General features: G+C 39.3%; 1 protein-coding gene across 3 annotated transcripts in view; it reads right to left on the bottom strand.

The window, feature by feature from the left end:
- Nucleotides 1-1,691: 1,691 nt before the first annotated feature.
- Nucleotides 1,692-26,340, bottom strand: part of kiaa1549lb (KIAA1549-like b) — a 58,264-nt gene continuing 33,615 nt past the window's right edge. For 2 of the 3 annotated variants that reach the window (XM_084932193.1, XM_084932183.1), the window contains 16 exons: nt 22,624-22,683; nt 21,271-21,422; nt 20,629-20,800; nt 19,881-20,044; nt 19,391-19,426; nt 17,585-17,775; nt 12,529-12,659; nt 11,496-11,620; nt 10,762-10,991; nt 9,781-9,913; nt 9,577-9,615; nt 6,686-7,054; nt 6,509-6,600; nt 6,043-6,191; nt 5,695-5,846; nt 1,692-4,453 (listed from right to left, as the gene is read on the bottom strand). In XM_084932193.1, coding sequence (XP_084788319.1) covers nt 4,190-4,453; nt 5,695-5,846; nt 6,043-6,191; nt 6,509-6,600; nt 6,686-7,054; nt 9,577-9,615; nt 9,781-9,913; nt 10,762-10,991; nt 11,496-11,620; nt 12,529-12,659; nt 17,585-17,775; nt 19,391-19,426; nt 19,881-20,044; nt 20,629-20,800; nt 21,271-21,422; nt 22,624-22,683 — 2,459 coding nt within the window. In that variant the 3' untranslated portion in view covers nt 1,692-4,189. The remainder of the gene's footprint in view (nt 4,454-5,694; nt 5,847-6,042; nt 6,192-6,508; nt 6,601-6,685; nt 7,055-9,576; nt 9,616-9,780; nt 9,914-10,761; nt 10,992-11,495; nt 11,621-12,528; nt 12,660-17,584; nt 17,776-19,390; nt 19,427-19,880; nt 20,045-20,628; nt 20,801-21,270; nt 21,423-22,623; nt 22,684-26,340) is intronic. The other variant, XM_084932201.1, reaches the window with a different exon arrangement.

The following is a 26,340-nucleotide window of genomic DNA, read 5'->3' as shown; positions in this document are numbered from 1 at the left end:
CACAAAAGCCATATTAAACGCAGACTACTTTAGGCCCGGAAGCAGGATTCGTCACGTTATCACTTAACGACCGGATTAACTGGCTGTTTCCTGAGTTTTACATTTGGGGGGTTTTCTTCTTAGAGAAACATAGCTAAAGGTCTGCACGTGAAAACAAAGTCATTACTCTCAGTATGATTATGACTGTTATTAGTACTGAAGGAAAATAAAGCTACATTCAATCCGCCCTGCCAGTGATATGATTCACTGCAGCTCAACTGTCAAAAATGGTATGTGTGCAAAGTCAAACACTGTATGTGAGTAGAGTAAATTTGAGTATGCTCACCTGTCAACATGACAGAATAGTTTTTGCTGCACTGGTACCTGTCACAGCTGTAGCACTTTCAGTGGCATCAGAATGGCACTTTGGGTCTTAGCTCATATAATCTCTAGCTACTCTGATGGGTGTTGAGCTTGCTGCAAACTTCTGCAGTAGTTTCAGAAATGACACTTTTATTCATGGACCTGAACTGGCAGGTAACACAAACAAGAATATTCTTGCTCCACAGTTTGCTGATGTGTTACAGAACCGAGTCAGGTCAAAGAAGTCTTTGACAAGAGACAGCTTTCTATATTATAAGACACATTACTTTTTAAATATTTGCTTGAGTTTATGCAAGTTAAGGCCTGTTGAAGCTTTCAATGGTTGCAGGTGAATTCACCTATAGTAATATGCCAAGTGTGCCCCAGAACCCTGCTCATATACTATGTGTCTCTACTAAAGTTATGCTGCCATACAACAGGGGTGTCCAACTCCAGGCCTCAAGGGCCGGTGTCCTGCAGGTTTTAGATCTCACCCTGGGTCAACACACTTGAATCAAATGATTAGTTCATTACCAGGCCTCTGGAGAACTTCAAGACATGCTGATGAGGTAATTTAGCCATTTAAATCAGCTGTGTTAGATCAAGGATACATCTAAAACCTACAGGTGCGCATTCGCTGTCAAAATAAAAGACGCACACCAGGTCATGGCTGTGGAATTTCTCGGAATTTCCGGGAATACGCGCTTCTTTTGCAGTGGAAGAACACCAAAGTAATTGCTTACAGAGCTTATTTCTTCTACGGTATTCAAAAATAAGCAACTTACTTACAGGAGAGATATATTTCCTGGCAATATGGCAATCATGGATGTGGCTGCCATGCTATTTGAGCCGAAAAACTTTTAAAATGAAAGAAAGCTTCAATTTTGTAATCAGTTGCTTAGTGCTGCCTCTGGTGGCTGCACACAGCAAAAGCTGTTGGCTCACAACCATGCAGTCTATGAAAACAAGTTACTTTACACATTTATAACCATCTGTTGTTTTTCTGAATTACCATCAACCACGTCTGTGTCTCCATGTTAGCATGTCTTACGGAACATGTAGTAAATTAGGATACCAAGATAACAACTACACACATGGTTACACAATAAGTTGCTCTGACCTCTTCGATAATGCTCGACAGGTAAACTGATTTTCGGGGTAAAAAACGATGGAGGGACTGATTTGCTCTCCAAATAAAACCTTTTATTCCATTTTAATCATCTGGGCTAAAACTTCTGTCGCTCTCAATCATTCTCTTCATCTCTCTGTCAGAGTAATATGAGAGGATCATTGAATCTAACAAGGTCAAACAGATGAAGAGAAATAAGAAACCAGCCTGGAAGAAAAAAAACAGTGATTTTTTTTTTAATAGATTTAGTTCACTTTGCATTTAATTTTAGAGAATAAATACTCATCTTTTTTCAAATCAAATAATATCCTAAAACCCCTTTGTTTCATATCACTAAGTTTTCTCAGATATCCAGCATGAGAATGTGGAAAGGTCTTCACTTCTGGTACTCACAAAAATGGTTTCACTGTATTACCTACAGCTTTTAAGACACAAGTGCTTGTCTGAATAATCAGTAAAATTAATAAAAACAAGCAGACAGTTTGTGTTGAGTTTAGGACAGACAAGATTTCTTCATTACTACATACACATCAACAGGGATGAGTATAAAAGAACAGTTACTGGAAAAGAAGGAGACTTTGTTAAGTAATCATGAGGCAAAAAGGCTAAATTCATCCAGGATTGCTGAAAAAGCAATACTGCTCTATAAAAGGAAACAATGATTTGAAGGCATCTTCACTCTTTATGTCACCGCTGACTGCTTTCCCACAGCAGCATTGATCAGAATATAATCAGCAAAGCATTCCACGTGAATATCAGTAAAAGTAGGCAATCTATACCATCTCAGTGTGTATACAAATATATTGCAGCATCCCTGGTGTAGGCCTACATGCACTCATCTTCAGTCAGTTCCACTTTCAGTTCCCGTGCAAGCAATTATGCATGAAGAGTTCAAACTAACCTGCTAGAGCCTTTCATGCCACAGTGAAATATGAGGAAAGAATTCCTTCAATGGGAGTTTTAAACATTTGTTTTGGGGCCTAATATGGTGTCCTAACATGAGGCTGACAAAGTTAATAAAGATGGCCAAATTAATTTGGCTAAATTAAACCCATCCCATTAGAAAAGTCAGCAGGATTTCTTTTCATTTTTCCAGAGAATAATCGTGACCGCCTTTCTTCTTGTCCCTGCTAAAATAATTGTAATAAGTGTCCTTTATGCCATTCAAGGCTTGGTCTTTTATTTAACCTGTAAATTTATATACTATATATCCTGTATTTACTGGGCCTGGATCACTATCATTAATACTCACATTTTAACTTTCAAGGTTGGCAGACATGTTTTATATTGTTATGTGTGACCTGGCTTAGTTTCATTACATATGAAAACTTCCCAAAAAATGAAGGTAATTGTCTTCTATAGCATGACTCCAGGGCACAATGATGATCCACAGTGATATGTTCATCTTGAACACTGTTTCTGAACCATGACATGATGGATTGTGCGCTTAAACCTCTGAATGGGAGCGGTGATGCAGAACCTCATTATGTGTCAGTACTTTAAACAAACGTGGCATTTTATTCATTAAATGTGCTCATTGAGACCATCGAGATGCTTTAGGGGCAGTAAACAAGCATATACTCACTATCTTTATAGTTGAACTTTACAAGAAACGATGCCGATACTACTAGCGGTTAAGAGACTGGATTTTGTTTAAGGATTTGAAATTGTAGAGTAGGTGTGCTGAATCATCGGCAAATAATAATGTATAAAAATCCAGCTGAGCATGTAAATTTGACTTCAACGTTGTTCATTTGGGTTTGCAAAAGCCAAAGTGTTTGTGTTTTCGACATTAAAAAAAAAAAGCCAAACATATGGTTAAGTATTTGACAACAGTAATATACTATAATAACCACCTATTACTGTTCAAAGGAAAGGTCTCTTAATGCTAACCAAGTGAATTTACTTTTTGAACACCCAACAAATACTGCAGTCATGAATGATTCTCTCACTTTGCATACACGGAGATACACAGTTCATCAGTCACATCATCATGGATGCATCGTCATGTTAACTTGGGTTAAACTGAAAACACAAATACCCATTCACTGTATTTAAACCATTTCTTAATTTAAAGAAACTAGTTTAAACTAAAAAAAGAAAAACAATATTAGTCCACCAAAGATAACAAGCATTTGTTGTTATTGGTGTTATTATGTGATCTGCAAACAAACATTAAAAAGCGATGCACTGGTTTGATATTGTATGGATTCGGATATTAGCAGATATTGATCGAGCCCATCTTGTTCAAGCTAACGTTCTATAAAAGGAGATTAGATACACAATGTCCTTATACTGTACATGCTCATATACACTGTGGTTTATACTTACCCATCTGACAGGAAGAATTTGGTCCTCTCAGTACAGACAATAACGCTACGGGGATGTCTCTTCTCAATTAACTCTGATTACCAAAAAAAAATTGTGATCATGGAAAAAAAAGACATTTTCCATATTTAGCGTCTCCTATTGACATATCTACAGAGAGATGTGTGTACTTACTTTGGACATCATCAACAGAGGATGGCAATAATCTTTTGTTCATTTCCCTAAAGTCAGGAGCTAAAAAAACATCAATGGTGTATGAAAAGAAATCAATAAGTGGATTATCAGTGGATAAAGAACATCAGTCTGTTATAGAGTACAAACATCAAAAATCTGTCCATAGGAATGCCACCACTGTGTGCATGTCCTGCACACATGGGAGCAGAATCAAACCTAGAACTCAAACATGTCATTCTGCTTCTTCGCTAGCTTTGCCACCTCCTGTCGGATAGCTTGCACAAGTGCAGAGGTGGAGAGGCTGCTCAGGGGCATACTGTCCATGTCCTTCAGCACCTGGGGTAGACTTTGCTGGGATGATGTGCTTGGGGCAGGTGGTGGCTGCTCCAGTGTCTGGTTATACTGCAGAGGCAGCCTGGTGGGGCTCCCCTGTGGGTAGCGAGGATGAGGAAAAGCCTCTACGTACCCAGGCAGGGGCACCTGAAAAACAAGATGAACAGGACGTCAGAAATACAGAAACATCATTACTACTGCCCACTAAAGATGACTTTGTTAGAAGACAGAATATTCGTTAGTTTTCCATCTTGCTGAGTGAACAGTTTCTCTTGAACCACTAATTAAAAAGAATGGGTGATAATGCAAAATATACAAAAAATGGACCAACTTAACAAGGAAAGTAATGAGTGTGGAGCTCTACAAATATATTAAACTAAGATGCAACTTGATTAAAACATTGCTTCGAACAAAAATCTACTTTTGCATGAAGACACAAATTTTAAGTGTCAGCATTACACACCACAAAACTAAAAAAAAAAAGGGAAAAAAAGCAAACGGTAAATTTTTTAAAAAGGTGTTCATTTAAGAAATGTGCTCAACTACCCCAGTGTTTTGTTGTGTCCACTCAACGCCAGCCATAAATTCAGTTCAGCAAATGGTTTCTAAATGACACTGGTTCTGCAAAAAGACACTGCATGAATGCATTTGGTTGAAACAGGCAAAGAGACAAGAAAAAAAAAAGACAAAAAACATTTCATACAAACAGGGAGAGTGCAGGGAGGGAGGGACACATAGGCCACACGGGTTGCAATAACACATCTAACAAGACAAATGGAGCCTTTCTAATTGTAATGAAAAACAAAGAAAATTTAGGACTGTGCTTAACAACTACCAAGTTAAGTGAGTCCCAGTCATCTTCAAAGTTAGAGACTGGGCAGAAAATGTGTTTTGGATCAATGTCAGTTCCATAATGAGACAAAGGACAAAAAAATGTTTAATGGGGAGGGGTATCCCAACTACGTGACTTTTTATTATTAATTCATGTCAGTTCAGTACCACGCTTTATGGCTCTTTAGGCTTGAATTGAACTTATGGAGAAGCATTTTAATATTATCTAATATACTTTATCATATTAATAGTGTGTTTCAGGAAACTGTATGAAAATAAGAGAAAACAAAAAAAACAACCTTACATGTATGTTATGTTTGTAGCCATTCTCTAACTTGTTCAAAGTCTTGATTTATTCTTAATCCTTCAAGAAATTCATTTGGAGGAGTTTATTTTAAAGATCTAAATATTAGTCCAAGGATCTCTTGGAGCTATGGGACAACAGCTTAAGCCGGACTGTCCTGTTTAATTCCGACATCTGGTAACGACATTCTGCCGCTGTACATTAATTATTCTGCAGTAGGCTCGGGTGCTTCGGGCAAAATGAGCTTCCTTACAGAATCTGCCCACTGTGGCGGCACATCCTCGGGTTCAGGTGGATAAGACATCCAAGAGGGACTGTGGTAGGAGGTGGGCGGTGTGGACACAAAGTATTCTGAGTAACCGGGCCTCGTGGCTGGGATGGCATAGACAGCCGTGATTGGGTTTCCTGTGAAAAATAGAGAAGAGAGAGTGGCGCTGACTCATTTCGTTTGTGGGTTCATAAATTTCAGCTTTTCACCTCAAGCATTTTAATTTGTCCAAATATTTTTCCATTCTTGAAAAAGTAATGTTGGCATTAAAGCACACTGGAACACACTGTGGGTTGCTTTTAAAATGCAAAGTCATCTCCTTCTTATGCTTACCTGAGTAGTTGGACACAGGCTGCTCTGCAGTGATAGATGGAAGTGCTGCTCTAGTGGTTGGCCCATATGGGTTGTTGTCATGTTGACTCTGCATTTCAGCGACAGATGTCTCTAAGCTCCTTCCCTTAGGCCCCAAGTCAGAAGTGGAACTAAGTTGGAAAGAGATTGGAGAGGCAATAAACAAAGACATGCTGCAATACTACACCACTAGATGGCAGACACATGCTGAGTGAAAAAGTGGGCACCTTATTAACATTCTTCCCATCTCTCAATGCACTGCTCCAATATTAAAATTTACACAAGCCCTAAAATCACGCTGGCCACAGTACATCACCCAGTGACTATCTAGTCCCTGAATATGCATTTAAATATGAATAAATGTTGAATATCTTATGGGTTTTGGGAAATACAGGCAGCAGCATGACGGTCTGTCTGCAGCTGTGCTCGTGTATATCTTCAGCATTACCGTCTTAGAGAAGTCCCAGGAGGGGGCCCAGTGCGAGGTGGTAAAGGGGGAGGAGAACCCATGGCCTCAGGAAGCTGGGTGAAGCGAAAGGCCTTAAACAGATTGTGAAAGCCATTTAGGGTTAACGTTTCTTTATTACAGGTATTAGAGAGCACAAGTGATTCTCAGGCAACTTACTGGTTTAGGCAGGCTACACTGATACATATCTGTACCATAAGATGGCACCCACTGGAGGCCTCCCTGTCCAGAGCTCATTGTACCCGGTGCACTGGTCACCACATCTGCATAAGGGAGGGGAGGCGGCGCAGGGTTGTAGTGGTTTGGTTGGTGGTGGTGGGAGTGCCTTCCAGATGTGGACTGCCCCCCTGAAGCCAGACTGAAAGCCTCCTCTAGCAGCAGGTGCATCTGCTGTCGCACTTCATCAATCGACGGTTGCGAGCTGAGAGTGGATGTCTCTGAGTGGCCTTTCAAGCCCCGTCCATACATGTATCCCCGCGGTCCCATGATACGATCAACATTTGTCTCCTCAATCAACTCTGGCTCAGTCTGAAAATGTTACCGTAGAGAAACTATTGTGAACTGAGACTAAACATACTTTTGCAAAGTCTGACAACTTGTACATTTGGTAGAAAAGCCTATATTTATCTGTTTCATTTTCTTAAATAACAACAACAACAACAACAAAAACACAGTTACAAGCAACATACAAACAAGACTGATGAGATATGCAATTTTGGCACAACCCTCTGAGGCCTAAGAAATTATCTGTGGTGACCCAAACCCTAATCTCAGGTTGACAGTTAAGATTTTAGCAATCAAGTCACAAAGAAATGATCATTCCAACTGAGACACATCAAAGCCTATTTTTTTCTCAAAAAAATATGTCTACTGTCTCCAAAATACAGGGTTATGATTAGAGCTTAGGCTAGGGTTAGGGTTGTCACCAGTGATGACTTTAGCCCTCAGAGAATAAAAGCATCAGTTTCACGGTAGCTTTATGCTGATGGTTTGTGGAAAGCATGCTTTGACTTTCAAATTTTTGTGATACTTTTAAACGTAGCCTTTCCACACTGAATTGCCAGGATGCTAACAGATACAAGTCCTGTAATGTATTTTGTAACTCTGTCACTTGGTTGCAAACAAAGTGCTGACTGAGCTAGAAGAGGCTGTTTAACATACACTTGAGTGTACTAGATTAATTTGCTGGAATAGTTTAATCCAATGTTGTTATGAGTTTGGTTACAGTAAGCTTAGGAGAAGGGCCACTGATACTTTATACATAACCACTGTCCTCTCAACTCTATGTATCCCACTCTCAGACTTAATCTCCTCCATCTTTTCTTACTTTCTCTTTAGCCACATGAAATCAGTCCTCATACTTAGTGATAAATTAATATGAGTTGAGGCTGTCCTACTTCCTGTGCGACTACAGACTAGTCATGGGAGACCTAGTGTGGTGCACCTCATAAATCAGCCCCTCTTGCAACACAGAACATCAGAGAAATATATCTGCAATGATGGAGCCTGCAGCTACACGAGGCCCTCTGTAATGTACAGGGCCATGAGTTCTGAGAAAGGATCTTGTAATTTGTACTGGCCACTGTGCCATGTTTCTAACAGAGCTGAAAGGTTGGTAACAAAGACTTCAACACACTGTTTTGCTTGCGATACCAGCTAGTCATCTCAAACACGTGATCTATTTAAATTGGAAGCAAAAATCTGCCAGACCAGATTTGAACCTGCAACAGAAGAAAAGGCACAGAATTGCATAAAACAGTAACATTCAACATAGGCGCCCACACTACAGCTATAAGAGCCAGTAGACCCTTTTATTTTTCTCCCATGAAAAGTCAGATGGCTGTCAGGTCAGTGGAAGTTCAGAGAAATATTTCCAGCACTGGCTCAGAATGAAAGCCCTCTTTAGGAATGGTCTGCCTGATTGCTCTTAGAAGCTCCCATACCCGTGTTCGGTCTTCATGACAGAAAAAAGCCATACACAGAACCATAATGGACCAATAAAACAGTAGGGACATAAACCAGTCTTCCTGAGATGCATTATATATCAAAACGACAGGACCCAATAAATCTTAGCTCTTAATTATAAATGAACCACTTTTCTACCTTCAGCAGGCTGGGGCACACTTGAAACCACACCTGAGTTGACTATAACTCATTTCTAGCTCTGTTGCTGCATGGAGAATAAGGCTGAACTCCAGCAGGGATTGATTTTGATCTTTTAATTCAGTGCAAATAGGCAACCTTTTCTTTAATTACTATTAAAATGAATGAGAAACACGGGCACCGTTGAACAGTAATACATCAGAAAAGTAAAAGTCACTTGTGCAGTCTTCTACACACAGGTTGCAAATTACCTCGTATTAATACATCTAATAAATACCAGCATTTGTTTCAGTGTTGCTAAAATGCTTTGTTAAATAAGTTTAAATATCTTTTTCTGTCTTTAAGCAGGCTTTTACAAATGTTATACTCCCACATGATATGATCTCTTAATGCAATTCAGTGTAAAATGGCTGCGCAGAAACGCCTTTTAATGTGTTCTAACACATCCCTATGTTTAACTGAAGCCTTTCTCTTACAGGAAAGCTGCGTTCTCAGCTCTGGAAATACTCTGTTTGGTTCAGGTGAGGGTGCTGCCTGGGTAGAGCTTGCAGGAGGCAAGACACACGGCGTCCACTCACCCGATGTAAATTCTCCAGGTAATTACCTATTGTATTCTCCGACTGAGTCAGACATGCGCTTCTCGCATACAGCTCTGCGGGATAATGTCGAGAAAGGTTCAGGGCTGCAGTGCCAAATGTGAAAAACAGCTTTAGTCTTGTCAAACTGCTCTTCCCCCATTTTGCTGGTAGTCTGTACAAAATTTCCTCTTGTCTTAAGTGTCCCTCTACAGCTGCACAGCAGCTTAACAATGTCTACAGAAATACGAAGGGGAAAATTTGCACTAAAATTAACTGGAAATTTGAAAGACATGCATTCTGTTTGCCCAACACAGACAGATGAACCCTCATTATAGTTTTAGCTGAACTGTGGAAATATCTTTTACTCACAATGAAGCCTGTGGATTTTAATTCCCCATCAGAGGATCGCTTCACAGGCAGCAAGGACAAGAGTAACAAAAAGAGTTAAAATTACCAAATCTTTAATAAACTGGTGCATATTTTTTAAAATAGACTTGAACCTGTGTAGAGTTATCTTTTAACTGCTAGCTGGATGATCTAGTTGGGCAGACAGGGTGTTGAAATATAACTCACATCATAGCCACTGTTGCGGATGCCTCTCCTGGGTCTCTCTCTCATTACAAGCAGGTCCATCTCTGTTCCTCCGGGGCTCGGACTGCTTAAGCTTTGTCTGCTTCGATAGGCCGCCTGCCCTACCTGCGAGTGCCTGCCAATTAGAGTAAAGAGTGGATTCAGTGCAAATCAAATCTGGTTTTGTTATTAACTTAAAACATTTACTCTTTCAGTTTTAATTTCCCCGCAGTGGCAAGTAGTGATGGGTGAAGGAAGACAATAAACCTTACAGGTTTTATTGAGCCAGACATTATGAACAGGGCGAGGAAAAATATACAAGCTACCTGAAATGTTAACACAGAGGGATGAGATGTGATATGTTAGAAAATCCCAAGAATATCAAAGAAAAGTTCTGGGACAGATTTCAAATAATTGTTTAATAATTTAATAATTTAATAATAAAATAATTTAATTTAATAATAATTTAATAATTAATCATTTATTTTTTTCACAGTAAAATGGTCATCAAGTGAACACACAAACCCACTTTCTGGTTTGAACATTGCTGGTTATGATGAGTGTGAGTTATTCTGATGTCTAAATGTAAAGTACAAGTACTACACATGTTTTTGTGCATCTGTATGGTTGAAACAGGACAGAACCAGCATAGTGGTCCATCCAAAACCCTCAATTATCTCCATTAGGGAAGCTCTGAATTTGGATCAGTCTAATCAGAAAGGCCCAATGGGACTCCCACTACCTACTATGGCATAAATGGATAATAACAGTATTAGAGGAGGCACTTTCACTTATAGAGGTAAGCTAATTAGGCACAGCAGGGGTGAGCAGAGATTGCTAGCGGTCCATGATTAAAAGTCCAATCAACCAATATGAAGAACATGATACATGTGGTGGGTCAAACTTGTAAGCAAGAATGGATCTTTCTTTGTGTTGACAGTCAGTAAAATCTTGTTTCCAGCTGCTTCCCTACTCTCCCCTCACCTTCTGTGAGACTTGACATAAGTAGAACCTCGCTCATCATCAGGCTCCAGCGGTCTTCCATGCTCATCGGCAGCCCTCTCATGACCGTGTCGCTGTCTCTGTGCCACAGCCCGGCCACTGCTGCTGCCATTGGTGGACGGGAAATCATAATAGCCCTTCCTTTTAGCCTTCAGCCTCAGCTTGTTCCTGTAGTGTTCAATGTCTGACTTCTGCTTCAGTGCCAAGTTCACCTGCAGAGAGGGTAGGCCACAGGATGTAGCAGAACAGGGGACAATCAGAACAAATGCAGACATGAGGTTATTCTGTATGCGGTTACAGGTTTGTCTTAGAAGGCAGGTGTGAATAGAAAATGAACCCTTATTAAAAATTCATTATGTTGCTTCAGTATTACAACTGACATGAAAAATAAATTAAAACCCAAGAATAAATTATTGAACCATCCACTTCCAGGTTCTTCTTTAGACTCACTGTAAGTTTTATAAAAATGTTCTACTGGAAATCCTTCTTGGAAATGACAGCTGGATAAGGTTCCTATAAATATCAGATGTTGATTAAAAATGTGCTTATTTGTGGGTAGCACACAGAAAGATGTGACCTTGTGCCAACTTTTTCCTGGCGATTTTAAACTTAAGAGAGAAGTATGCAAGGACAGAATTCTATGTCTTCCAGCTTCTATGACACATTTTTTTTGTTCAAAAAGTATCCGACTGAGAGGATGTGTGCATATGCATCACCTCTCCATTGACAATAGCCGAGTCCTGGCTGCGGTCAGAGGATGCCGGATGTGAGTAGTTGGTCTGTGCTGCCACTGGCTTTATGGAGATAAGCTGCAGGGAGCCAGAGGAGGTGTCATATGGATCTGAAGAACAGAGAAGGAGTTCACTCACAAAAAGACTACAAATACCTCTAATCATTACATTGTCAGTCAAAGAGGAATAAACGGTCACACTCTCTCTTTGTCTGTCTGTCTGATAACCACCCCCGCCTGCCCACCCAAGGGCTCCTGTCACCTCTTCACACTTGGGATTATGTCAAACATCAGTTGTCTGTGTCAGCAAATGAGTTTTTGGATGGAGACAATAGATCACAAAGATAGATTTGGCTTCCAAACTTGTGGCATTGCATCTCTGTGATAAATGAAGAAAAACTGACTTTGCACTTTAGTTCCTCGTTCAGCATCAGACAAACTAGATTCAGTCCTAGCTTTCCCTTAACTCAGCTGATGAATTATTCAAATCTAAGCATTAAGAATATCATAATCGAGCAACCCTGCTCTAATTTAAAGAGTATTAGATTAATTTCACTCACATCCACCACATATAGAACATTTAGCTTCAGTGGACGAGAATAGAAGAGCAAATAATTCAACATCTAAATGGATTTCGCATAAACTACACAGAATGCTCAAAGAGCACGAGAAGGCTGACTTCACATGGTCGTTTGGCTTTTTTTATGTTTTGCATTAATACATGTGTTCAAGCATGTGTTTGTGTCAGTGTGTCACAGCATCTGCTAGTCTGACACGGTGTATTATGCCAGCAGACTCTCTGTTTCATGTAATATTGATCAGATCTATCTATGCTTATTGCTAAAGAGGTACCTACTTTAGAATATAAAAATAGCTGCAGTAGAAATGTAGTAGACGTCTCTCCTATGCAAGTGTTTTGCATAGGAGAGAATGGAAAAACACCTGTCATACACCTGACCTCGTCCGCAAAGGAGCTATAGAGCAAATTATTTGTATTTGCATCAGCGTGTAACTCTCACCGTCCCTCTTGCGAGTCTCCTCCTTTGTAAGTTTCTGCTGTGCTGTGATTTTCGACACCGTCAGGCCTCTGCCGGAATTGGGCTTCTCTGATTCGTTGCTGATGACGGAACCATCCTCACTTGGCAACTTGCTGCAAGTAACCATAGCAACAAGAAAGGCGGTGAGCTCTCAGGAAGCTGGGCTCAGAGCCAGGTTATGTCATCCCTCGCTTTAACAACCTCACCTTCCTCTCTTGCTCACTCAAGCCTTTGTCCTATTACCACAATGTGCTATTACTGTATTTTTATTTTTTTTTGCATAGCAAAAAAAGGATAAAAGAGATGTGTGCTCATGTTAAAATCATCACCAAATGCTGCCTGCTCTTAGTATATCAGTGAAATCAAGACTATTCAATCAAGTATGTTCATTTTGTTCACTGAGACTCATTCGTTTTGCAGTAAAATGAAAGCAAACGATAGAAAAATCATCTTACTGACAAAAAACTTATTATATTTGAAACATGTAATAACAAAATAATCTTCTAATTCTCTTGCTAAAAAAATTAGTAATATGAAGGATTTTTGGACATTTATCTTCCCATTTTGTGTCTGTACTACATATGCAGTGTCGATGTATGTGCAAAGTACACGTCAGATTATTTCCAGAGTGAAGCAAGGCTGGACAAACAATTGCTTCATCCAAACTGTTGTTTTTACTCGCTTCAAACGCCGTACTCTACTTGGAATTAGAGCCGATCAAGCCTCGGCTCAAAAGACCACGAGGCTGACAGTGACATCAAAGCACTATGGTCTATCCCCTAATTGTCTGCCTAAAACTGATAACAGCAAAGAAAGACAGTGGAACAGTGGCTACCCTCCCCGTGCTCTAACCGAGGCAGTGCTGCAGAGCTAGCCCCACTCTATAGTCTGAGGCTGCATAGAAACATATAAAAATTTATAGAGGTGGACAGATTGTGGTTACCCTGTCGGTGTGAGAGAGTTTTAGGTTTAAGGCTATTAGAGATACAGTATACACGGATGCACATAATCATGTAATAAAATTATCCTGTGAAATGATTTTAGATGTTCACATTAGATTTAGCTAACAATATTTACTTGCCTGTGATTTTGGCTTTAAGAGCTAACGTTTTGGTATTTACAAGCTATGTGTATTAGTTGATGCATGATAACAATTTTTTGAAATGCAACAGTGTGGCATTTTACCCCCTTTAATCTAAGTTTAAAGTATATCTAATATTCCACTCTCTTGTTATACTGAATGGAAAGTCAATCAGAAAATAGCTCATCCGGCTCATGATCAATCACAATTGAAAGGTTAATGTAATAGATGAAGTACAGAAAGAATGTTATGTTGTTTCTTGTCATTTGTTGGCTGTATTACACAAACTAATGACATCTAAAATCCACGGAGGCTCACAAACAGTTATATCTGCAAAAACTTCAGTAGCAATTCTTGTAAAAATGGAAAAAGCACCAGTGAAATTACAAATATGACCATAACCTTGGGAACAGTTTCGGTGAAGCCCCATTAGCAGATCATTGTGCACAAATTTCACTAAAATCTGACCAATACTTGAATTGTGGCATTGCAGAAGAGATAGTCGAGCTAACAGACCATCGATGGATGCTTCGATATCCCATAAGGTCATCAGCCATTCTTTTGGATGAGCTAAATTAACAGGATGGCAAAGTAAGTCAAACCACAGTATTCCTTGTCTATCGGTTTACATTATTGATGTGTCTAAATTTATGAAAAAGCTAAAACTAAAGCTTATTTTTTGACGTTACCAAACAGTAAACAAAAATGAACAACCTTGAGATCTCTGGATAAGCGACACTTGGGAAAATTTTGAAGCACATGCTTCCTGTATTTTAGCACCATAGTAATAATAATAGCAGGATTTTAATTAATACTGGCAGTTTTACGTCTGCCTAATCAAATTTAGAAATTGGAGAGTATAATAGTCTTATAAAAATGAGTCACTGACACTGATGTTATTGGAACTGTTTTTAAAACTAATTAGTGTGATGGCCTTGCGTCAATAGTTGCTGTTTGGCCTGCTTTCTGCTTCCTCCTTTTTATTTCTGATACAAATCCCTGACTCTGTTTTCGCACTCACAGACTGAATTCACGTGATCAGGAGTCTGTATAAGCTTCTTTTCTCTGAGCGTGGTTCTCTCTGCTCCCACCTTGAAGGCTGGTGCCTTTTAGCCACCCAGCAAGATTTACATTTTCTATGATTTGATTGATTTTCAGTTATTCTCCTGGGTGGCCACCTTCATTTGTTCGTTTGGTTTATATTTGTTGAGCTACTATTAATGAATGCTGACATAGCTGAAATTGCTTCAGCATGGCTCTCCCTTCTTTGTTGTATTCTGAACCGACCAGGCAAAACACTACCAAATTTGCAACAGAAATGAATGAATGAAAAAAAATACTACAAGAATTCCAAACTAACCTCTACAGCAAATGTTCTGTGCTCTGAAAACTTGGAGCCCGGCTTTGTTTTATAACAGATGAAGCGAGAACAGACCGCAGGGTGGAAAAAGGTAAATCATGGGCTTGTTACGTCTTAGGATAAGTGCATATAGCTGGTTAAAAACCAGGAAAATCTACTTAATGATGACATATGAAGACTTTAATAGCTTTTTGTTATTCATTAGTATCTTGATGAATAACAAATTAAAAACTTTTGCTGCCTCAGGATTGTTTAAAATCATTAAGGCAGGACCACTAGTCCATAGATTCCCTTTTCTATTACATAAATTTTGTTCGATATCATTATCTTGCATGGCCTTGAAATATTATGCCCTTTTGCATTCCCTGATTAAATAATTTAGCATGATTTAACATGGCAATTAATTACCGAGTCAGCGCGACTGACTGTCAGATGGGGAAAAAGGTCAATTTCACCTGCCCGTGCAGAGAACTCTGCTTATAGCTGCCTATCACTCAGCACTGAGGTAAAATGAGGACAGAGCATAGGACAGGAAAATGTATGTTTTATCATCCTGCCTTTCTTTATATAACTCAGGCACTTTGCACATGAGTAGTGATCTCGTGTGATAACACATATATTGTAAAAAAAAAAAAAAAATCAATTAAATTATTTATCTAGGAAACACGTAAAACTCAAAATCCAACCCTTCACAAATTTTCATCTGGCCCACCTTTTAGTTTATGTACAAGCTAACAACCTTAACCTATATCACAAAGATGCAAATCCAATGCTGAAGACAGACAGTTGTGTAGTACAACAGATGTCTTCGCTGAGCATAAAGAGAGGACCATGTGCATCCATTTCCCAAGAAACAATCTCATATACTTCTATTGTCATTTTGAAACCACATGCCAGCAAAGTTACAGGGCCATGTAGAGGGTATAGAGGCTTCAAAAAGTTACTGCCTAAAAAGAGGCAGGCAGCTACAAAAATGTGATTTTACAAGCCAAATCCCAAAGTGATGGAGCTGTAAAGGCAAGCTTCATAATAGAAGATACAAGCCCATTAGTGGAGGATATTCACACACAGCTACTGAGCTGTCATGTTGAGGTCTGTGAAAAAGACAATACTACACTTGTAAAAATATGTGCACAAAAAAAGGTTAAATTATTTTGCTTTTATCAGGATGTCTCTTCTTTATTAAGTGACTCACACCAGAATGTAGTTTGTTTGACTAAACAAATGATGGTTAGGCAACATGTGGAAGTTTTAGGGGCTTTCTGTGGAACAATTTATGTATAAGAAAGCTCTACGGGACATAAACAACAATGTAATTCAGGATATTTTTTATTATTTTTGATTAAATAAAACCACGTTAGTGCTCTCATTTCCCAGTCTGGCCCTAGTGAAATTGAGTTTGATACCCCTGCTTTAGAAAACATCAGCATGCTGACTGAAGTATACAACTCAGACAGCTGGGAGGTTGAGCTTTGTTGTAGCTTTGTTTTAACCTTATGTGATGTGACCTTTCCTCAGCACCATCATCATATCGGATCATGATTTATGTCCTCAGAGTTCTTGGTTTAAATCACTAACAGATGATAGCTAAAGCTACATGGCCTGTAAAAACTTTATTTATTTTATTTTTTATTCTTTTGTGAAAAGCATCAGGCCTAGCACAGAACCCTGTGGAGCTCCATGATCATCTGTGTGTGAGGAAGACTCATTAGTTATATGAACAAATAAGGATTTATTGGATAAGCGTGACTGAAACCAGCACAATGCATTTTCTTTAATGTCTAGTGTCATAGTAGTTATTCTCAAAGCTAATGCCAAGAAAAACAAACTGAATAAAGATCAGCAGTTTCTAAAGCTGCTCTACTTGATCTGCCAGCTCTGTATGGAGGCTAGGTTTTTTTTCTTCTTTTCTTAATGGTCAGAACTTTATTTGTAAAGGAGCTCATTAAGTCATTACTACTGATAGTTAAAGGAATACAAAGTTCAAGAGGGCTGTGATGAACAGAGCTGTGCTATTCCCTCAGGTCTATTTTTATGTTCTGTTTCTGTTTGCTTTCTCTAAGCCAATCAGCTCCCTCTCCTTGTACTTTAAATCCCGCCTTGAAAATCATCATGCATCCCTTCTCTTCCTCTCCATCTCCACCTCATTTGTAATGTCCAAGACGTCTCATTCAAAATCTCCATCAGCCATCTGCTTACTCTGCTCCACCACCAGCTTCAAGGCTCCAGGGGGTCTTGTCACTATCTCCTACTGTCACTGGACTCTGCTTTATGATGTCACTTCTAATCAGTCTAACTGCCAAAATACTTCAGTTTGCATGGTCCATTTCTGCTTATTGTGCTTGCACTACACTCTGAAACAATTATGACACAATTTTTAATTAACATGTCACGGGCAAGTTTTCAAGTATTTTGGGGGGTTTGTTTAGACTATCCGCACACTCACACACACAAAATCTGTAGACAAACAAACACCTAAGTTAACTGTTAACTAATGAACATATAATAATTTCTATCATCTGAGTAACATTATGCATTTTTTTAACCCCAGATCAATACAAGTCACGTAGGTAAAAAACATTTAGAGTGAGTGATACCTTTTGTGTTTGTCAGTGGTGAGACTTTTCTTGTTGGCAGTTCCATCTTGTTGCAAAGCCTTTTCTAGTGAAAGTGGTGTGTCCCGTATTTGTAGAGACATCACTAAGGTATCCTGACTGACAGGCAGTGTTTCCTCATCTCCTCCTTGTTGGCCAAGGTGCTGTTTGGCATAGTCAAAACCTTGGACTGGCTGATAGACAAGTTGGGTGAAAATGCAGAGTGACAAAAAGTATAGCTGAAGTGAGAGTGATTTCTTTTTTACATACCTCTTTGTCAATAAAAGTAACCATTTCAAGCAACACAGAACTATGCTGCACAGAACGAGTGTTACAAATATCTCAGTATAGCTAAAATACACAGTGAATATTTTGATGTCCAAAGGATTTAGGAAAAAGAAGTGGGGATTACTGCACCGCTGCGCCTTTAAAAAAGATAAGCACAGATTTAACTGAGGCCCTTTTTCATGTTCTTCCAAATTCTTGTCAAATAAATGACTTGCAGTGGGCGGTGACAAAAATGGGATTTGCAGACTTTCACAGAAATACAGCAATAAAGTTATATATTAAAAAATATTTGAGGACAAGCGAGGAAAGGTACAGGCTTCTACCTGACACTTGAAGCCAATATACTAAAAAAAACCAAAAAAACAGTGGTAGCCAAAATACTTCAGACCCACTCACTAATACATACACATACGTTAAAATATTTAGGACCGCTCCCATCACGGTGTCATAAATTGTCAGACACACATCACTGCCTCAAAGTAACCCAGACATGGTGCAAAATCACAAAGTGTGACACTGCTGTGAACATTCATCCTCTCTCTGCTGATAGAGCACACACACACACACACACACATACACACACACACAGAGAGAGAGAGAAACGATTTTCACTGAATCCTGTCTTCTCACTAACTGAAACCACTACTGTTGCTGGTTTCAAAAGAGAAAACTCTAACAAGGGTGTGTGATGAAACGAGTTGGCTGGCTGACGCTGAGTAATGTAGAAGAGCTAGCACAAGAGACTCATTTAAATTTTACCTATTTGAAGCTATCTTTGAGCAACTGAGGGTTTTTACATTACTTATTAGAAGGAATTGGATATTCTTTCACTAAAGATTTTTCATAACATTGAGTATTTCATATTTTATAGAATTTAGCTGGTATGGTGGGGTTTTTTACATCATGCAAGACCTGTGTGTACAATTGGCGCTCTGAAAGCAGCGCTGAAGTTGCTTTTGCAGTCTAATAGTGAAGATTTTATTGCTGTCTCACTAATGAAAGTTCATAAATAAGACAGTGGGATACGCTGAGTTATACTTTGCATCTTCATGTATCTACAGTGATGTATGTCAGTAAACTACTGAGTCCAAAAATGACACGCATGCAGCTGGAGATATTAGGTAATTACAGAAACTCTGAATGGAGCAATAACTAAACCACTTTTCCATTTTCCCTACACAAACTAAGCAATTGTGAGCATACACACAAACAAAAGCGCTCATTCTGCTGGTAAACCATTCTTTGCAAGCCTTAGTCTTTCAGATTTGTCATGTGGTGACTGCTATACTGTAACAAGTACAGGCAATGGCATTCTTTTATCTAGGGAAATCTCATTGTTGCAGGTTTGATAGTCAGAATTCCTGTTGTATCCTTAGTTTCCATCAGCACAGCAGGATTTATTACAATATATAATAGCTGCTGTCTGCCCAAAATCCCATTCAAATCCCACTGCTGGCACAGCTGAGCCTTGAAAATGAAAACACAGATCAGTAATGAGGAGGAATACAGAGAAATAGATACCTGGTGATAATAGCCCACATCTCTCCGGTACGCCATCTAAAAGCCAGAGAAAATGTTTTAAACATTATATGTGTGATTTGGGTTTGTGTTCAGAATTGACTAGGATTCTGCTAATGCGTTAAAAGAAGGCACTGAAATGGGATAACACAGATACTGTGGAATAAAATACAGAAAACACAAAATCCGAAAGAATAACAAACAAAAAGTCGCTAACATATCCCAGCATCACTGACCCTGATCACGCAATGACAGATGGCAGACATCACACAATCTGTAGTCTGTAGCTACTAAATAAAGTGACAGACAGTACGTCTCTTAATGTTCTATCAGGGAAAAAAATCCCTGAACTCAAGGTCTTCACGTCTTTGTCTAGCCAAGAATCCAAGCCTTCAAATTAAGACAAGCAGCAAATGGTCACGAAGCCTGAAAATATATTTAAACAATGAATTGATTACCAAAATATAGCTCAGTACATGAATAAGATAAATACCTTAGCTCGAGGGTTAAGGTTACCGATGGCATCCGCTTTGAAGTCATTCTTATTCTTCCTGCACAGCACAGCTGTGATGATGATAATAATGAGTGTTACTACGGAGATCGGGGCCAAAACAGCAGCGATTATCCAAAGGTTATTAGGAGGGTTCTTGACGACAGCTGAAAAAAATTTAAATAAGTTGTTGATTTTTTTTTTATTTTTTGTTGTTTCTTTGTTGTGTTTTTTTTGTTTGTTTTTTTACCTGTCATTACTTTATGACATCCAGTAGGCTCTAAATGATAACCATTTGTCCTTTGATTTGCTCATTAAAATATAATGAAGTCCTCAGCATGTTGTATTGACAAAACATGAAGAATCATTCATTACACTGCAGCACTGCATACAGCTCAAGCTAACATACACTGCGCCTCATTCAGCTATTGCAGGCGACAATCCAGTGCATAGGAGAATGCTGCATGCCCCCTCCCACCCCTGCCACCCACAAACTCTGTCTCACCCTTTTCCCCCCCTTGTCTCTTCTCTTAGCAGCAAGCTGCACTGTAGCCCAAACAAACAATGTCCCGCTGGGAGCATTTCAGAGAGATTAGACAGCAAAGAGCTTTCTCAACCTTTTCTTCTATGTCTCTCACCACAACACCAGCTTTTCTTTTCCAAACTCGGCATGAATGTGTTTTGGTTCGCCTGTCTCTGTGTTTGTGTCACTTTTCCTAGCTGTCAAATGCTAGAAGGATGCTTTGCTTACGTTCTGCTTGCACCTGGACAAAGTAGCCCAGGGTGAGCGCCATAGTCTGAGAATCCACTGTGTTCAGGACCTTGGCAGCTGATGTGCCCAATAAAGGAATGCCATTGTGTTGGACATAGTAGGTCATCTCGGCCGGATTCTTCAACCCTGAGATCCGGCGGATGCTCACCATCTGATTGGGTATGAAAAGGGATGTGTGTGTGTGAACTGCTGTACAATCAGCATAAACCTATTCAACGGCTATTACAATGTCTTATGTACCAACTTTAATTTCACAAAATACAACAAAAATAAAATCATGCATTTAGGAGAGTTTCTTAAGATGAAAAACTGTATGAAAAAAGAAAGGACTTGTTGGGTAAAATATTCAACCTCTGACTTGTTTTGATGAGCAATTACCACATGATGAGTGGAGAAGCTACCTAATTATCAGGGGTTGACCACAAATAATCGTGCAAGCATGTGCAGAAGTGCGTATCAAAGTGTACATCTTATGAAATATTCATACTGTTGAGAGAAAAAAGCCCACGAAACAAATTTGACTAATCTGACTTCTGACATGCCAAGGCAGTCAGGCAAAACATCAGAATAAGAATCTTAGATGACTGGCATTCCCTACAGGCTGCAGTGCCAGTTTCTTACCTGGACAGTGTAGCTGCCTACAGTCGTTGCTCGTCTAAAACGAGTGCCCTGCTGGCCCGCCAACACAAACAACTCTGCCAGGCGCTGTTCCATTAGACTGGCGAAGCTTTGGTACTGTCCCTCCAGGCTGGCATTATCCACATCCTGGATCACTGCAAATGTAGTTGAAATAAAGAGGATGGCCAGATTGTTGTGAAGAGAAAAAAATACATGGTTGGCAAGGGCAGAAAGGAGTACAAAAGAAAAGACAGAGGCACAGTTAGAAATGTGTGTGTCTGTGTGTGTGCGGGTTGTAATATAGTGTGGCTTGCTTCGGAATTCAATTCAGCTTTCATTATTGGCATGACCATACTCAGTTAAAGTGCTGCCAAAGCACTGTTAATTCTGATATGAACTTATGAGACATTCAGAACCTTATTATAAATAGGAAAAAGCAGAAAAGCTATAATTCTGGTTGGATCTCATCTTCAGTGTGGGGCTGACTTTCAACTGATTCAAAGTGTCACTGGAGTAGGTGTAGAGCAACAGATTGTGATCTGAAAGACTCGTTCAGTTTGACAACTTAGAGATATACAACAACCAGTGAGCCACAACATTAAAACCCCTGACAGCTGTCGCAAATACTATTGACCGTCTCATTATAATGAAATGTTCTGCTCGGACAATCAGGGTTCTGCTCCCTCCCTCCAAGCAGAACATTACACCCTTGCACGCTGATATACCTGATCAGGAAAGGTTTTAGAAAATCAACAATATGTGCATTGTCAGAGCCTCCAAACTCTCCTAAATCCCAATCAGATAGAGCGTCTGCGGAATGTACTGGAATTACCCCAATTAATGGATGCCCCACCCACAGCAACCCACAGAGCACAAAGGATCTGTTGCTAAACACCATACGTGGCATGCCCACATCCCAACAGATACAGTAACAGCTGTTTTAGCACTAACGTGAAAATCTGCACAACATTAAGCAGGTTGTTTTAATTCTGAGGCTGATCAGTGTATTGCTCCTCAGCCAATTTAGTCATTTAAAAACACCCACAGAGAAAACATTTACTAGGACTCATTTTGTACTTTATTTCTCCTCTGGAATGAGACAGTTCATCAGTTCATTTCTTAAAGTTCCCATGAATATTTTCAAAACTGCAGAAGTAGAATGTTCCAGGATGTCGTTGGAGGACTGGGAATTGGTTGCATTTGAATACTGGTCATAAGTAAATGGCGACTCATAAGTAAATAATCCACTCACAAAGCAAGAGCAAAGCATTATCAAAATCCATTTTTCAATATTATAGACAACGGGCTTCCCAATTAGCTCTGATTTTAACAGTCAGTAAGCAATGATATCCCTACCTGTAACAACCCAGAAGTCTCTGGTTGCTATTGAAGTGTTCAGATTGTGATATTCCATTGCTGTAACAACAACAAAAAAGTTGAAAGCAAAGTTAATACCAATATACGATTTCCACACAGTAGTGTAGCCTACATTTGCCTTTGCACGCTGAGATTTTACGATGAATGCTCTGTTGCACAATTGAATATGACCTGAATATAATCAACAATGCAAAAAAAGCCCGTCATATATTGATGCAAGTGTGAATGTATCATCTTGGTGGTGTTAATTTGAGCCGAACATACCAACACTTTTGAAACCTTTCAAGAAAAATGTACAGTAAGCCGTTGAAGGTTTGGCACATTTTGTGTGTTGATATCTCACTTTAAAGCCTCATTATCACTGAATGTCAGACAAATACAGAAGCAAGGGAAGCTTTAAGCAGTCTGAGCTCTGGTTGTCTCTGTGTTCTCTTACATCTATTTCCTGCCTGATTAAGCTGTTGTGCTAGAGACTGGTGCAGTGTTTTGGGGAATGCTGTATCAGTGGTCTGTGAAAGCACACTCACAGAACTGTACACTCAGGCATGACAGGAGAGACGGGTGGGGGAGAAGGGTGAGAGGAATAGTAAGGGCTTTAGCAACAATAATGGATAGGGCTGAAAGGCTGTCAGCAAAATCAGTTCAGTGCTGTCTATAAGCTTCAGTCATTTGAACTATTAATCAGCAAGGTTTAGCAAGGTTTTTTATGAACCTCTGCTGTTTTCTGATGAGAACGTTGAAAATCCCAAATGTTCTCCAGCAAAAGCTATTATTAATTTTCCCTACTTTGTACCTTCACATGTTGAAAAGTTAAATGATCTAGTCTAAAATGGTAACATTTCCAAATAGCTTCAGTCATTACATTTGAGAAAGGTTGTTGCAAATCAGGGGGTGTAAAAGAGCTGAACTCAGCAGTCCAGACTGCACGTTGGAACGTATGAGATCGCGGGCCTTTGCTGTCAGAGCAGAGCCTAAGGTGGCATGAGAATCCCCCACAGTTAATTATTTACTGCAATAATTGGCTTTGAAGTGAGGAGGCAGCCGCTGCTAGCATATGCTTGCACCTCCTGTGAGCAGTGTAATATCACTAACTGAGAGGCTACAAAACAAACAAAATCACTGTTACACACTTCTGTCTTTAACCCCACTGTCTCTCTGGCATTTTCCTCCATGTCAGTATCTGCTCCCTCTGTCTCTTCTTTTTACCGAGATTGCCTTCCTCTCTTTCTGTGCTCAGCAACTGAAACAATATGCCTGTAGGAAACTTGATTTTCTAACTTAATTCAGGCTCAACACAAAGTGGTTTTTAGTTTAATGCTCACTACTGGAAATCCTATCTATCTTGATTTCAACAATGTGAAACCCAAGACTGCTATCTATCCTCAGAGGCACTTAGGTCAGATCCCACATTTGTCAGATTGGAAGACGCAAACCAAATGTAAAATATTTAATCTTAGATTGTTTTCTTTCTTCTGCCCAGGACACACCAGGCTATGAGCAGGGAAACTGCTCTTTCTAGACAGGCAAGCAGATGCTTTTAAAACATAAGATCTTCATTTAGTATTTTTAACTGTTAGAAGTAGTACCCCTTTTGTTTTGTCTCAGCAGCACAACCTTTGGATCATCTTACTTCTTAAAATTCAGTTTTAGAGGCTTTTCTCCTTCCCAATACATAGGAAGTACTATCTTGATTAAGCTAACATGAGTGCAACACTGGTGACACTCTAGATATTATATATTTTTAAAAAGACATGGTAAAAAACTAAAAGATTAACCAACAGAGAGGTCATAGCTTTATTGAGCTCATATGGGATGGAGAAAATGCAACTATCTTTGACTCATGACACCGAAATCTCATATATTTTGATAACAATTTCCTTTAACTTGTTACTAAGCATAAACCACACAGAAAATTGATGTGGACTGAAAATATAGAGGCTATAAAAGGATTCAAAGAAATTAGAAAATCCACAAGAAGAGGTGAGGATTCATTACAATCACTGGCATGTTATTAAATTACTTCCTATTGGTGATGTGAATGGAAAACATTATTACCACTGTTTGACAAACATTAACACTCAGTTCTGAATCCTTCTAAGATCCAAACAAGTTGAGTCTAAAGGTTAGAAAATCTGTTTGGTCTCTTCCCACAATGTCCTTAGCAACAACAGAACATGAAGAAGACTAAAAGTTCAAATAAAATGTAACTAAGACTGAAATCAGGCAGAGGTTATTGCAAGGAAGCCTATAGTCCTATATAAAGTATCAGCTCTGGTGTGATCCTGACCATGACCATGTCCAAGTCCAATGATTAACAATTTCTCAAACTGACCACAGTCTAGAAATATTCAAGTACTGAACCTGGTTAGAAACTATTGCAATCAAGCTGGGGAGTCTTGTTTCTGCTTGAATAGAAAGCTAACCAGAGGTGCAGTTTCAACACATCAGCCTCTTTAAATCCACAGCTTGTCCCGTGGCTTCCTCTGTATTCCTGAAGTCTGCTTGACCCAGTGAGTCTTTAAATAGAATCTCTCCAGACCTGTTTGAGCTAGATAACAGGTTTGCTTACACTGGATTACATAATGCAAGACACTAAGGCCCATTTTGCACATATAATCTTTAAGATAATAATGCTACAGGTAAAGCATGAGCAGGACATCACTGCTCTCAGTGTCTGCACAGGATGCCTTCAGGTTAGGAAACACACCTTTTGTATGAACTTGTAATGATCAAAACGTAACTCTGACAAGGACGAGAGAAAAAACTGAAAAAGTGCCTCGCTGTGAACACGAAAGATCATTTCCTCTTCCATGCATTTGGCTATTATCTGCAGGGGTTTCAAGAAAAATGTGCGATGTAATATGACAGGTTGACTTCAGGGTACATGATAGATTATATCTAGCTGTTGCTGACTTGCTTCTTCTGGTTAACACATTCTGAAGGTCCCATTGCTTTTGTTTACACAAACTGCAGCGCATCAAGGAAGCACAAATCCAGAAGCCAGTATGTGAAGTGTGAACCTTTATTGTACATTTACTGTGAACCGGGTCAAGCAAAACAACACAATCCCTCCTTTAGGGATTAATAACGTACCATAAAAATAAGTCTCATTATATTGCATGCATCTGAGGTCCATGTCGACCATATCTCCATCCACTGAGCAGTTACACAAGGGATAGTAACAGGCTGCCATAGGACGCTACTGGGATTGCAGTTTAGACTCCTGCTGATTCCCTGTCACTCTTTATTTTATTCCAAGTACAATGCTAACACAGATGGATGCTGAGTATGCCCTCAAAGGAGGCTGAGATGAAAGGCAGAGGCTTAGTTGTGTCTTTTCATCAACTTTCTTTAAATGACTCAAATGTAAAATTGTGATTGTAATAGCATAAGAACAGTCAAAAACATCCAATTACTGAAAAACTGGATGTCAGTCAGGCTTAGCAAAGAAATTTATGATTTTTGCCAATGCCTAGAGAAGCTTTTTGAGTCCATGTGAATGCAAAAAGCTCAGAATGCATTAAATTAACTAGGGCATGATTTCTAGCATAGTTAATCAATACTAAAGTTTCAGTGTCCAAACAACTAGAGCCAAACATGAAAGCCCTGTGAGACACAACCTGAAAAATCTGGAATCTCTTTTGTATTTAGAGAACAAATCATTCCCAGGAGAACCCAAGAACTACCTCTGATGCT

The sequence above is a fragment of the Perissodus microlepis genome, chromosome 1 (assembly GCF_051167445.1).
Source record: "Perissodus microlepis isolate ML-2025 ecotype Zambia chromosome 1, ASM5116744v1, whole genome shotgun sequence".
In the NCBI taxonomy this organism is placed as follows: Eukaryota; Metazoa; Chordata; class Actinopteri; order Cichliformes; family Cichlidae; genus Perissodus; species Perissodus microlepis.
Note: the sequence above shows the minus strand (reverse complement) of the source record. Positions and strands in the feature narration are given on the sequence as shown.